Source organism: Erigeron canadensis, chromosome 1 (assembly GCF_010389155.1).
Source record: "Erigeron canadensis isolate Cc75 chromosome 1, C_canadensis_v1, whole genome shotgun sequence".
Taxonomy (NCBI): Eukaryota; Viridiplantae; Streptophyta; class Magnoliopsida; order Asterales; family Asteraceae; genus Erigeron; species Erigeron canadensis.
Genome location: NC_057761.1, coordinates 52,785,370 through 52,800,543, shown reverse-complemented (window position 1 = coordinate 52,800,543; position 15,174 = coordinate 52,785,370). Strand labels below are relative to the sequence as shown.

At 32.0% G+C, this 15,174-nt stretch overlaps 3 protein-coding genes across 5 annotated transcripts; 1 reads left to right on the top strand and 2 right to left on the bottom strand.

Annotated features, from left to right (window-relative positions):
* Positions 1-1,726: 1,726 nt before the first annotated feature.
* LOC122594864 (mitogen-activated protein kinase kinase kinase 1) lies at positions 1,727-2,350 on the bottom strand. Its single transcript, XM_043767167.1, has one exon. The coding sequence runs from the start codon at positions 2,348-2,350 to the stop codon at positions 1,727-1,729; it is 624 nt and encodes a 207-aa protein (XP_043623102.1).
* A 1,537-nt stretch (positions 2,351-3,887) lies between these two features.
* On the top strand, positions 3,888-7,983 carry LOC122584983 (protein NONRESPONDING TO OXYLIPINS 2, mitochondrial). 3 transcript variants are annotated; one of them, XM_043757079.1, is made up of 3 exons: positions 3,888-4,106; positions 4,225-4,343; positions 7,745-7,983. In XM_043757079.1, the coding sequence occupies exons 1-3, from the start codon at positions 3,973-3,975 to the stop codon at positions 7,768-7,770; spliced, it is 279 nt and encodes a 92-aa protein (XP_043613014.1). In that variant the 5' UTR covers positions 3,888-3,972; the 3' UTR covers positions 7,771-7,983. The 3 variants fall into 3 exon arrangements, with proteins under 3 accessions (XP_043613014.1, XP_043613012.1, XP_043613011.1); XM_043757077.1 differs by having other exon boundaries at positions 4,225-4,406; XM_043757076.1 differs by having other exon boundaries at positions 4,225-4,417.
* Positions 7,984-12,810: 4,827 nt separating this feature from the next.
* Positions 12,811-14,869, bottom strand: LOC122585274 (GATA transcription factor 9-like). Its single transcript, XM_043757393.1, has 2 exons — positions 14,504-14,869; positions 12,811-13,719 (listed from the first exon to the last, which is right to left on the bottom strand). Exons 1-2 carry the CDS (start codon positions 14,798-14,800, stop codon positions 12,988-12,990), a joined length of 1,029 nt encoding a protein of 342 aa, XP_043613328.1. The 5' UTR covers positions 14,801-14,869; the 3' UTR covers positions 12,811-12,987.
* Positions 14,870-15,174: the final 305 nt, after the last annotated feature.

Sequence of the window (15,174 nt, the reverse complement as noted above, 5' to 3'; positions counted from 1 at the left end):
CTTACCAACTCATAGTTGTACGTATTTGAAAATAAATCATAATCACATCTAAAGTTACGGATAAAAATAAAATTACAATTCGTTATCGGCTATAAAAACCACCATATGTAATTACAAATCGCATCTTGCTACGTCAAGATTATTTAATTTGTTTATTCTATATCTCAACGAGAGTATCTTGAATGTAACAAACTTTGAACGTATGTCTATAATATAAAATAACTAAAGTTGTGTGTATTGTATATAAACAACTCGAAAATAATGTTTATTGTATGTAAGAAAATGTATTCAACCAATTAAAATCAGACAAGTGGCACCTCTATATGGTTGTCACATATGTTTTCTTACATACAATAAACATTTTTTTAAAGTTGTTTATATACAATACACATAACTTTAGTTATTTCCTACTATAGACATTCGTCCAAAATTTATTATCCCTTCGTAAACTACTTAAGTTTCCGTGGAGCATATGGCAACGGCTAAAAATATGTTTCTAGACTACATTACTCAAACGGAAAAAATACATTGTTTGTCATTTTCCATTTTCTCTTTTCATCATAACCTGTAAATCTGTAATATGCTTTTAGTAAGGCTTAATTAAAATGCCTAACTTTGCCATCTTTATTTTGAAGTTTTGAAAAAAGTTATAAACGTACAATATATGAAACATAAAAGTTTGGCCTTTTCACTTATATGACAGTAGTTTTTTTGAAATCTTGTAACAGATGTTAGTTAATTCTTGTTTAGATTGACGACCTCCATAATTAATCAACATCAACTCTGCATAAACATTAATTATCTATACTACTTTTTTTTTTTTTTTTTTTTTTTTTTTTAACTTTTCAACATTCAACAATCATATAATACCCTTAAAAGAAATCTCAATCACTCATTTTTTTTTCTCCCTTTCTCAAATTTCAACCACCTATCTTTCTCTCTGCTCCATAAATCATTTTATTCATCTAATTCATTCAAAATCTTTTATTTCAAAAACAATATATCGATAAATTATAAAATTTATATGGGTGTTCTTAAAATTTCATACTCTTACATTAGAGATGTCATTCGATATACTTTCGACGAATTTTTAAATTCGAGGGCGGAACCTGGACGGCTAAGGCATTTGGCTATCACACTCTATAATAATCTATCACCTCTTATTATCTATCATACTCTATGACCTATCACCCCCACCATCTCATCATCGCAATGCGCGGATACTTTGTCTCATATTGTTAATATATAAAGTATCAATCATTAAAAATTTCATAGGTCAGATATTCAATCTTCACCTCAAGCAAAGGCTCGAGGTCCTAGTGTATCATTTAGGTCAAACCTGGAAATAACCTTTCTACCTAGCTAGATAGAGATAAGGTATGTCTATATCGTAACCTTTCTCATATAATGTCGAGGGATTGGGGCCTAAATATAGAAAATGGGCAATGGAAAGTTCATCTTCATTCCTCTATACTAAGTATACGTATACCACAATGTAAATAACAGTAGATTGGCAGCAGAATTTCACCATCTCATTAAGAATCAAACCACAAGTCATTTGAATGTAGATTTCTTACTTTTTTGGACTTTGATAATAAAGACAAAAAAACCATTTTTTTCTGAAACTAAAGCCATGAAAATAGTCAATTAAATTTTACGTAATCCAATAGATAAAGCAAATTGTATATTATGATCAGTTAATCAATAATTAACAAACACTAGCTAGCTATTGAACCCCACAATTTTCTTCTTGACTAACATATGTTGATAAGTTAATATACTTCCCTTGTTCACCAATCTCTTTCCATCTTGCTCTACAAATCACACAAGTTGTCCTTGACCTTTTCTTCTTCCAAGCCATCAAACATTCTTCATGAATCGGATTCTTACACGTGGCACACGCCACCAATCTCCGACCACCATCCACCCCCAGCTCATCCAAACAAACAGGACACATCGACCCATCTTCAACGTTGACCGATACCTTAATCCCTTTCTCGTTCCTGTTATTCCGAAGACGATATAGTTCAAGAAAACGTTTCCTAATCGGTGCACTCGCGAGTGTTTTGCATGAGACTGGGGTGGACAAGAGACGTGTGAGTTGACACGGGCGAAGTGTGCTGCGACGTAGACAAGGGTCGTTGATTGGAACAGAAAGAACATGGATGTAAAGAAAGATGATGTGTTTGCATGGGGCGCCGTTCGGATCATCAGAGCAAGTGCATGATGGGGTGGCGGAGAGTGTGATGGTATAGACATTTCCGGTGGCACCAAGGATGAAAAAGTCAGAGTTGGCACGGTGGAGAAGGCGGAGCCCTGTGAAGGGCTCTAGTAGTGCCGGGGATGACATTATTTTTGTGGCTGGTGTATGTATACGTTTATTGGACTTATATTATTGTATCTATACAATGAGTAGAAGTCACTGGATTGTATTGAATTGAATACATGCCAAAAGTAGAGAAATTGACTTACTAAAGTTGTAAGGTTTTGCTGAAAATGATTTCCTAAGGTTATGCCCAGATTGATATATCATATATAATTGATTAGTTTGCTTGTGTTTGGTTAGCTAGGGGAGAAATGAACAGGGTGTAAATTAGCTAGCTCAAAGATGGACCACTTTTTTGAAGGTGGTTAACCATGGAAAAGGATTTGAGGTTGTCAATAAGGCAAGTCATGTTGTGCCTTTTAAGTTAGTTACATAGAAGTCAAGAGAATTCAATTGAAAGTTTTGTGTTGTATGCAACTAACTCATGAATCAACATTTAATAATTAGTGACATTGTTTCTGTGTCATATGTCATTGTGAGTGTTTTATGGAAAATCTTTATTTTATTTCATTTGTTTTATTTTACCATATTTTTTGTAAACACAAATTAGAAAAACTTACATTTATTTTTAATTTTGTGTATGGTCCCTCTTAATAGTTGTTATTTTTGGTTTTATGTGATTATATATATTATGCTTGTGTTTAATATGTTCAAGTGAGTTATTATATGTTAATTTTGTTAATTATATGTTAATTTTGTTGGATATTAGATGTGGTACGTGTGTTATGTTGTACATTTAATTATTATCTTTTAACTATACACCTATTTCTTTCATGTTTTGGCTAATAATCCTTATCATTAACTCATTAGTAAAGATAAAAATCGCACATTTTCACTATCCCTCATATGTGGTGTTGGGAGAGGATTCTTTAAAGCCGATCTAATTGTATTGTTTAGTTTAACTTAAGGGTAGAAAGGAGAGGGGAAGAAAGAGAAATTTTCCATCTTAATCACCTCAAAAATGAGGGGAAACTTTTGAAATAAAAACTACACTCCCCTCTCTTATCCTCTTCACTCATGCCCTTTCCATCCTTAAAAAATTTTTAAAAATGCATTTTATATTTTTTCTCTCTCATCTTCTTTCATTTCCACCCTTATATTTCCACCCTTGAATCAACTTTTATTATTAAATTATAATTAATTTTTTAAAATAAAATTTTGATAACTTTCCATTTTAATTGGTGTTGTTGATTTAGGGTTTGTTTGGTTTTTAATCATTAAGTGACTAAAAAATAAATAATAAATAATGTTTTTATAAATTAAATCAATGCAATTATTTTTTTATTTATTTTTTAAGTCATAAAAACAAACACTTTAAATAATGGGTTTTTGTTAGTGACAGCCCTTAGGGTTGTTAGTAAAAACTAATTGGGTGCATTAAAATTTGTACTTGGTGTTAGAAAAATCAGGGAACGGTTTTTAATATACAATGTACAAGTTTTTAAGCATGTAATATGTTGTTAAGGGCTGTCATTATCATTTTTCTTAAATAATTTAATAAAGTAAGTTTAATTAAGTAGATGACTTTTTCTAAAGACGCAAATCACCGCGTTGGCATAATTTTGCATTGTCGATCTCCCCTAAAACCCTTTCCCCATTTCACAACCCTAAAATAAAATCAAAACCTCGTTTACATTTACAAAGAAATGGCGTATCGATGTCGCTCAATATCTAGACCAGCCTCCACACTCTTCAAATCAATGTCCAATCCATCTCCTAAACCCTCATCAATTCCATCTCTCGCCCCTCGTTCTTCCCCATTATCAACCCCCATCTCCCGGTAGGGCCTACCTCTGCCGATAGATAGACTCATTTCCCATTTAATCAATCCCTCTCTCTCTCTCTTTTCTTTTTAATACATTTTGTTCAATGAATATATAATTGTTATGTATGTGCAGGTCATTTAGTCGAATAGGTTGTGTGCAATCATTGTTGCCACTACACTCGGCGGTCTCATCGGCTCGATTAACTTCGTGTCTCGGGATCGATTCAAAGGGATCAAGGTCTTTGTCACAGGGTATGCTTTCCAGTGCAAACCCGGGCGTTTGACATCTTTCCCCTCTCCCTCTCTCTGTTATAGGTTTAATCTCTGTAAGCATACATATGTACTTCTTTGTTTTATTACGTTTTGTTTTCTTTAATGTGATCATTGATGATGCTTGTTTGCTTTAGTTTTATTCGCAATGCCATTTCCGTTCGTTATTATGATTAGGAACTACCTTGCTAGTGAATAATATAAGTGCATAGATGTGTATTAAACGTAAGCAACTTTATGTATAATTATATATAAGGTGTTTTAACTTTGTGCCACTTAGAATCCTTCTCGTTTTTTTTTAAAAAATTTTGTTTATCCATATGGGTTGGATTAATAGGCGAGGGTTGGCTATAAGGGGCTAATTATAGGAGCAACATGCCGACATGGGAAAAGAAGGAGTGCAGGAATTTTTTAAATGCTATGAATATTGAGCAAGAGTAAATGGGATGTGGTAGCAAGTAGTACCTTGATCAACATGTAAAAGAAACTTGTGGATATTGTACTACTTATAAGCCTTCAATTGTTATCGCTTAAAGGAAAACTCGCAGGCATTGTTTAAACTAGGTATGCACTGTGAGTCGGAAATTATTATGCTATTATAAAAGAAGTATGCAAATTATGCTATGGTACTAACAAAAGTAACTCTAAATGTGTTACTTGGTGTTCGAGTGGAGTAGTTTAATTTAGGACTACACGTCATCTTCAAAAATGCCATTTCCAAGTCTATAACCACACTAAAGCATAGCCAAAAAGAATTTGTGAGAGATCTAACACGTGGTGAAATCTCTCACTCCTTTACACTATAGAAACCCACCCCAGGGCAAACATCCATCATTCTTTCTTATATCCGTATTTTCATTATGTAGAAAACTCTAAAAACAATATGGCTCAAATCAGAGAGAAATTTGGAAGGTTTGATGCAATAAAACATCATCTTTTTTTTTTGTGTTAACAACCCAAGACGATCTTAGGATTAATTTATGTCCATTTTCTTACGTTGAATAAAAAGAGATCAAAAACAGATAGCAAGCCCAAGGTTTTTCATGTTAAGAGAGAAAAGGGAGTAGGAAGCGGGATGGTGAGAGACTAGAATCTACCCGTAGCTGATTCAACTCAAGTTAGCATTATGTTTTTCGAAATCTTTGGTGTTAATCACTTAATCATGACATCCCCTTGTCTAGCTCAATTCTACAATTAACTATTTATAAAGTTTTCATTCGTAGGTAGTATAACACACGGGATCAGACTCTTTCTCGAAACCTATTTTAAACTCATACATATGATTTGGCTTTTTCCTTTACAAATTTTGACATTTTTCTTGTTTAACCTATTCACAAGTACTTTATACTCTATTTTGCCTCCGTATATATATAGTTAGTTTCTCATACATTTCTGTCTTGGTTTTGTGGTAAACATTTTTGAATTGCCAATTGGTTGAATAATAGTTGTATCAAGTTTTTTAAGGTTTGAAAAGAGCCTTGCACATGAGGTGTACGACTAGGCTTTCCAAACTTCGATACCCTTTTTTTCCTATTTTGTTCAGTCATACCACAAGGCATTGTTCCATTTCTCAATAAAATAGGTGCCTTTCATAGCCAAGCAAGAAACGCTTGGTACACAACAAACGATCGATGGAGATGCGTTATAGTATAAAATACGAGTATAAATACCAATGATGTGGTTAAACATGGAAGATAATAAGCTGGGTGTTAGAACCAAATCATTTTATTTGCTGAGACAAGTCTCGAAAAAGGTGCAGTGAGCCGTGTGTGTCATACTTGTTGATGTACTTCGAAAGAGTTGATTATATAAGTGACCTAGGCTGGGGTTTCCAAAGGCTGGAGCATAAACTCAAATGTGATGAAGCTGGGGCGGAATTCATTGGGTTTTATATATGTTGATTTTGCCGTCTTTTTCTTGGATTGGTGGTCGACTTAAGCCTCCCTTTGATTAACTTTTCCTACCCTTTGTTTGAAGAGTTCTATTTATCTTTAAGCAACATGGTCAAAGAGTTGTAAGAATGCTTCTCTTGAGGTTTTTGATTATATTAGAAAGGTAGTGGATTTTCTCACCAATTCTTTTGTTCGATGTTTTACATATCTTTTTCATTTGGTTGTAGACTTGTAAAATAGTCTCTTCCTCATCCCACAATTTAAATTTACCATAAAGGTACCAGACTGGATTGGGCTAATGCTAGTGAAAGGTCAATGACTCAATGGAAAACAATGCAGTTCATTTCCATAATATAAATTCTCACCATAGTTTATACCAATCTACTTTTGGTTTGTGGTAAGTGAGTTGAAAAATGAAACCCTTAATTAGAGGTCAACTCTCAGTGGTGGTCGTTTGTTTTTTTGTAATTTGTTTGTTGAGTTAATAAAGTTAATACTTCACATTCGAAAGCTGATTGTTAGAAGTCTGCTTTTGCAATATGTATCTACATAGAAAAAAAGGAACTCATGGCAGTGTCCCCCCCTCTTTCTCCCTCTCTCTCTCTCACTGAAATGTGTTATTAAACCCTTCAGCTTGTACCATACATAGGCCGCAATGCCGCATTTGGCAAAGTTTGTTTCTGATTTTTTTTTTTTGGCGAATTATTCGTTAGAGGTGTTGATAAACTAGGGTAACTGTTTAGGGTGTTTAACAGTTTTTTATTTTTTATTAGGATGGAGGAATGGTTCAGGTACTGTTAATATCAATATCCCTTCCAATGAAGTTTATATCTGTTGCCACGTCTACTTTCCGTTTTTCTTTCTAAATTTACAGTTATAAACTCTTGGACTTACAACATATAATAGCACACCTAATTAGGCTACTCCTAAGCTGAACGAATTCAATGTAGTAAAAAATACTCGTAATAGATTAAGTTAATGAGAAAGTCAGAAAGATGGAGAGGGATATGAAGATTTTGTTCATTTCAACATGAAAGTTACATTCTGGCTTTAAACCACGTCATAACTGCATTAATCTTGCTTATAAGTTTTAAGCTAATTCAGTAGTGGACTATTATGGATCATATTACCATGCGTAGATTATTACTAATCAATGTGAACTTCATTATGTTTCTAGCATATTTCTTACAAAATTGATGGTTTCTAAAATTATCTCGACACCAGCAATGGTTATGGACTTATGGTTTACCAACTCTAGAATAGTTTTTAGACTTTTTAGACTACATAATCGGATTTTGTGTTATGTCATAAACTTCAGCCTTTATATGTTGGTTATGGATGTTTGTCAGCTTATCTGGTTGGATTTCTTCAATTAACGATCGTATATCTTGCCTATATATGTTCGTATACAATTTAGTTGGTCTCAAGTGTGCATTTTTAATCTTCACTTACCCATTTTGTTTTTGTTTTCTTTTTTATTTTTCGATCCAGAGATGGGTCTCAGTGTGCCGCGATAAGGGAGGGCCTCATCTTAAAAATACAATTGGTGGCTTTTTGTTTAACAAGAGTGGTAGCTCGGTAAAGTCCTTTTTCATATATATGAATATGAAAGATTTTAGCATCAATTTTGTATAATGGAAGCATACCTTGCGATACTTTAATTCCTACTCATTCACTTTTAGTTATTGTCTGGATTCATCCCTAAATATTATTGTTATATTTTCCTGCCATGTTAGTTTTTTTTTTCTTTTCTTTTGTTACTAAACTTGATTCCCTCTTTTTTTTGAATTCATTTTTTTGGCAAACACTCAAAAACTGAATGGAAGCAGGGTCTATTTGCTGAGTTGCTTTCTGGAAAGCCTATGTGATTGTTAATTTGTTGTACAACTTTGACATTTTCATTTTCATGGCTTTCTTTGCTACAAATGTGAGCTTGGATCTACACCTCCAATAAATTCGTTCTATTCCAGGCAAGATTATAGCACTAAGTTGGTCAATACATGATCTAGTAAAACTTGCCTTTTGGCTTCTTTATCACCACTGTACGAAAATATATTCCCCGCATAGCAACAAAGTCTCCACCCTCCGCATTTCTCCAGTAGACTTCGTGTAACTTGTCTTTATCACAGGGATAGTCTTCTACGACCATCCCTATAGAACTGGTGTGCGTCAGGATTTACCATTATCCATGTTAATTTCTTCTTTTCATTCTCTCGCCTTGTACACGTTGAGTGTCATTACCTTAGCATGGGTATTTCTAATCTCACTCAACACTCAGAACTGCTCTCCGGTTTCTGTTACCTGTGCCAAAGTGAACAAATATAATGATGTCTTGACGTCTTGTTTTGTTAACATTCATTCATTCAATATGGGAGACCATGAAGGCCGATTCACTCTGATGATATGGACAAGAATTTCCTGTTAAGATTCTCAAAACGGGCTCCATTTGGAATATTGCCGGTATAATGACTTTTGGCAGGCCTCCGTTTTTTCATAATAAGTTAGCAAAACATTTAACATTCAAGTTTAGCTTCTTTTTTTTTTTTAAATGTATGAATTACTCTCGTGAGAAGTTTTGAGAAGTTTAGCATAAGTTGTCTTAATCATAAAGCCCCTCGTAGAATAGATACTTAATTTGAACCCCTTGATGAAGTCAGATATCTAGAAGAGCCACTATATGTAGAAATTAAATACATATGGACACCCCTAAAATATTTAACATAACACTCGAAGTCTCGAACCTAAGACTTCTGGGTAATAGGGTTTTACTAGCAGTAGAGAATATATTTACTTTTGGATAAGCTTATTCACAGTGGATCCTGATACACTCGTGTTTAACGAGAAAGGTCATGTTCTTTCACTTACAAATGAGTAGGCTGTTAAAGGCGTCTATCTCTATAGGACTTGCAGGGAAATTTTTTATATCATCTGAAATTAACTATATGAAATGGGGAAAAAAGCTATATACGTGTTTCTTCGCCTTACAAAACAGCCAATTACTATATATATTAAAGGGCATGGCTATGAATAGTGCCATGCCCTTTAATTTTCCGCCACATGTCACCACTCATTACTCACCACGTGTCATCGGATCAATGGTTGATTTTACATCCCGTATTACTATTCGGATTTGTCATATCGGATCCCGTTTTTTCTTTTTTTGTGATTAGTAACTCGCCTAAGTGGTAAGTTGCTATTCGTTGATGTCACACCCCGTACCATTATTTGTACTTTGCTAAATCGCATCCGTCTAGAATTTTCTACTATGGGTTACTTTTTGGTTTATTCTCGACACTATTTTTCTTTTGATTCATCTAAACTTTTGTGGCACACCCGTACTACTATTTGCATTTTGCTACATTGGATACGGTTAAATTCTCAACTAATATATTAAGGTTTTGCTATATCGTATCCCATTTTGGTTTCCATTACGAATTACTTTATGAGTTATTGTACACTTTCAAATACAAATACACCAAAATAACGTAACTATTTCAACAAATATATTAGTTTGTTGAAATATATTAGTATATATATACTAATAAGTGGTAGAAGGTTCAATACAAATACACCAAAATAACGTAACCATTTCAACAAGACAACTGAGACTCCGCAATGCGGGGTCCAAGTTTTTTCTAGTATAAATAACACCAGGTCATAATTAACAAAGTGACACAAATTGAAAACATAAGTGAAAAGCTAAAAAGCCAGCTCACATGACTTTCTGTAAATAACTTATTAAGTTTTGGAGAAATTAGTAAGCTTAAATTATTTGAGTAAAAATTATAAAAAAAAATACTTCATAGTTTAAATTAAGGTTTAAGTTAATAAACTACACGAATATTTATCTTGTATATTAACTACTACAATATTCATTGTAATGAACATTCAAATCCCGTTATTGGATGTAAATGAGATATGTGATAATCATATAAGTTGTTAGGTACATGTAATAGCTGAAAATTCAATACAAATATTTCATTACACAATATAAATATTCGTGTATGGTACCCTTAACCTTTGGCATTAAGATAATTTAATAAACACCCCTAGTATCCCAACCAGACTTTTTGGTATCCCAACCAGAAAGTGTGGGCCCCCATGTCTATAATGATATATATGATAGAGTAAAAAGCGGGCCCCCTATCATTAATAATCTGGTCGGCTTACCAAAATCATGATCGGGATACCAGGCGCCTTTAATCACATATAGTCTACACCCAAGTACATCCCTACTCTTTATGGATGTTTTAATTTTTAATTTACAAAACTTTTTATTCATGACTATATCTTTTTATACGACAACACATTTATATTCTACACTGATAACATAACTAATCGAGGCTTTTTAAGTTTTACACCAAAATACATGAATTTGTGCATTACATTATAGTACATGATCGATTAGTAAAATATTGCTGTAAATTGATTGATACTATTAAAACCAGTTATTTAAAAAATCAAAGTTCATCTTGATATTGATGAAGGCACATGATCACATGAATATCTTCTATTTTTATATCCTTGGGATTTTTTTATAATCTCATTCTTTCTCTTTGCCAAATCGAACAAATGCACATGTACTAGTCTCGATCCAAGCCACGAATGACTTTTATAAAATAAAATTAATATAAGTTTTTTTAATGTTCTAATATATCGAACTTGTTTTCAAAATGTATCTAGTAATATCATGTATCATTTGTTTGAAACTTATCAGATTTTTATATCTTGTTCACGTTATATATTTCATACAAGCTTTTTATTACTATCAATTTTCAAATATTGTTCAAGATGATCATCAAACTCTTAAATTGTTATGATTTAAATAATCAAATTTTGATAACCATATTTAAACAAAAATAATAAATTTATGATCATTTTTAAACAATATTTAGAAATTTGATGTAATAATTAAGATAAGAAAAAAAAAGTAAAAACCAGATATTATATAGATCTATAAAAAAAGGGTGGTGATATATCTACAACAATTTTTAATCATCTACAATAATTGTAAATACTATAGCGCATATTTTATTACTGTATAAAACATGCATTGTTGTACATGACTAGAAGTTGTTGTAGATTTATAAGGTGTGTTGTGTAAGTATGTGTCTTTCCTCTTATATAAAACAAATTATCATTCCCCTTTAAGTAATTCAGACTTTAAAATAACCATATTATTTTTTTTTCTATTCAGTAATTTAAACATCTTCACATAATATATTTATAATGTCCTTATGAAATAATTAACAACATAGATCATTCGCATAATATATTTATAATACCACAATCGCCGTCGTCACTTCGCGGCCGTTACCACTATCGTCGTGACATCGTGCGAGCACAATTCTAATATCTTATATGAATAAAACAAAATGTTTATGACATCACTATTTTCTAACTAATACACATTTGTCATTATTAGAATTCTTTATATTAATTATTTTTTATTATTATTTGATTTATGACATCATCTTTATTTAAAATTTAAATCATTAACTTATTAAATTATGATTTGTAATTTATTTCTTTTCTAGCCCAAGTTTCATGTAAATTAAAATTTGATTATTTCATTTATGATTTATTTCACTTTTATTTTTGTTATTCATGATGTCATTTTTTAAATAAAAAAAAATGTTTTTATTATTCTAATACCTTATACAATTTCCATCATGTACATAATTTTGTCATAACAGTTTTTAAATTATTATGCAAGTTAATAAACTAATTATATTTTGTTGAAACATAAAGTATAATATTTTGAGGTTATGAATAATATATTTATTTTGTTAGTTTACGTACACTAAGTATATTTGATACAAAAATTTAAAGGTAGCTATATAAATTTTTCTTATCAAAACTATAAAATGTTTTAGTTAATTATAACATAAAAATTTAAGAATTTACCCAATCAATTAATTTCGTTACAACTTTAGTGACGAAAACATGTTGTTACAAAACTTTTATTAATATGTCCGGGTTGAACCCGAGTTAATTAACTAGTTATTATAAAATCATATTGGTGAAATTTAAAGCTTAATTTTTTTTTATCCTTACAACTTGTAGTATACTTATTACGATCTTACCATTTTTTGATTACATTTAATAACCTCATATATTATATCCATTTAACTACTGCAATACCGTTGCCGTTACTCTCTTACGGGGACCACGTATTATTTCAACGCAAATATGAGCATATGACTTTTACACTAATCTGTTTTTTTCTTTCTTTTCAACGAGTAAATATTAATCGTTAGTATTTAAATTTTTTTTTTTTTTTTTGAACTACTAGACCAATTACTCATTTATATATACTTTTTTTCATAACTTATGTTTGATCACGAAGTTATACACGGAGTAATTTTCAAATGATGAAGGAACACAAATGGAAGAGTGTTAGAAAAGCTTAATATTTGCTCATCTTATTAACACTTTATTTTTTGTTTATTCAAAAGACTTAGAAACAATCTAGATAATAAAAAAGTATTGAAATCAATAAAAGGATGGGAGCAAAAATTAACATGAGGTATGTTTTTCCCACAAGAACTTATCTATACGGGAAATAATATGATGGTCTAAAATTATATCTTCAAATAAAACTACAAAACCCCCTTAGTTATTATTACATAATAATCTAAATTAAAATTAAAATGTAATTAAATAATCTAATTCACTTTAAGAGCTATGAGTACCAACTTTTGACCCGACTAATTTCCCACACCAGAAATGTGTTAAATGAGCTGCCGGTAATCATGATTAGTATTTTGGTTCATCATATAGTCGTCACCATCGTGCATTCGTATCATGGCATTTTGTTGATGCATAAATTGTTGATGATGTTGTGATTTTTGCACCTTTTGCCTTTGAAGCTCAAGCACCTTCCTATGGGAATTAGAGTGTTTGGTTAAAACAAATGTGGGGCTTGAAGCGGGTCGATACTCAGGTACAAGTCTACCTGACTTGTAACGGACCCCACAAGCATTGCATAATGTTTTTGGACCCATGGGTCCACTACGCCATTGAGGGGTCTTGTCCGTTGCGCAATGGAGACATTTTCTTCCATCTTCATTTCTGTATGACCTATCGTGAAATTCTTTATCGTTTGTCGTAGCCGTCTTCAATTTCTTCTTTCCAAATGCTTTTGAGACAATATTATTTGACTCATGATGATAACTTGATGAGATATGGGCAATGGGAGAGATAACTTGAAGTTGAGAGGAGGCCCAATTGGATGAGACGGCCCGAGAACGTTTAGTACGTGCCTTGCCAGGGACAGTCATGATATCGTTGTTGAACATTGGCTTGTTGTTGTTCTCTTTAGTAGTAGCAGTAGTAGTATGATGAAATCCAAATTTTGATGGGGCTTTTACCCCGGATATTAGTTGAAGTTTTTGCAAGTCTTCATTTGAGAAAGAATCCTCCATAAAATTGGATAGCCACTCGAATTCAGCTAAATCATCATTCTATCATCAAACAAACAAATTATCCACATACACATATTAGTTACCATATGCATGTATGATTTTAAGGAAATCCACAATTTACTTTTCTAGCTTTTTTCACCTTTAATTTTCGCATAAACAAAAAAAAAAGAAAGAAGATAATGTGAACTTTTCTTTAACTAGAAGCTATACCAAGAACGTGAACCCTAAGTGATGATAATATATATATATGGTCCAACGTGAACTTTATGTATATCAACACAGGTTATGTGCTTCATTATTAATTAATGGTACTAGAATTATTTTTCATATGATTTTTTATTGTATATAGTAGAAAAAATATGATACCGGCCACTGGGAAAGTTGTGTCATTTAATATACGTACGTACGCAATTTAGTTACTTTATTAGACACTCCTCGTAATCTATACGAGTACAAAATATATTTTCCACAAACAAAAAATTTTCAAGTTATTTTCCTTTTTACAGCGAAGACGACTACTAATTAAAACAACAGGCCCTTTTACACCTATATTTACTTCATATATATACATAGATAAATGTTTTAATTATATGGTACGTACGTACACTTATAATATAGTTTAATTAAATCATTTATTCCGTCAATATATACAAAATGCATGGTTTACACTTAAAACATGTTTTATTTAAAAAACGTTAATTAATTTGCGCATGGATATTTCTAATTAACACGAACTACAGAAAATGATAATCTTGAATTGAAATCAGTAATTAAGAATGATAAATATTTAATTAACTAGCAAATAAATAATATATTTACGTACCGGAACATAAAGGTTAGAGAGTTGAGTGTCGACAAAGCTCCCACTACCCTCCTCATCTCCACCAAGGCTACCATGGTGCGGTGACGAGTTAGAGCTATCATCGAGAGCGGTGGAAGAATCTGTGGTGGTGGACGGCGTGTCACCCGCCACCTCTTCTTCCACGTCGTCATTAGGGAAATCAAGAAGGTCATCCACAACGAAATGGGCGTCCGTTGTTTTGGCCTCCAAATGGCGTTTTTCGTTATTATCGTCATAGTATGGTGATGATGATTCTTGGACAAGCTCTTGGATTTCCATTAAGAAAATTAGATATTTGGGAATTATTATATGTTAGAAATTGATATTACGTAGCAAAAAAACAAAAAAAATTAAAGAGAGAAAGGGGTATGTGAGAGTGTGTGTTGTGATCGAGTGAAGTATTCAAAGAGGGGAGGTGGGGGGAGGTGAGAAAATGAGAGAATTTAATTGCGTTTCAAACGGGGCATGGGTGGACATCTATGAACATGCACCATTTATTTACTTTATTTTATTTATATCAACAAAATCTCTAAATATCTAAATAGAAATTAGTAAATATATGCATAATTTGAATTTAGATTTACAGTACCTAACTTCAACAAAGAGATATATATATACCTTGTTTTTAGAAAAAATACCAAATACAATCTTGT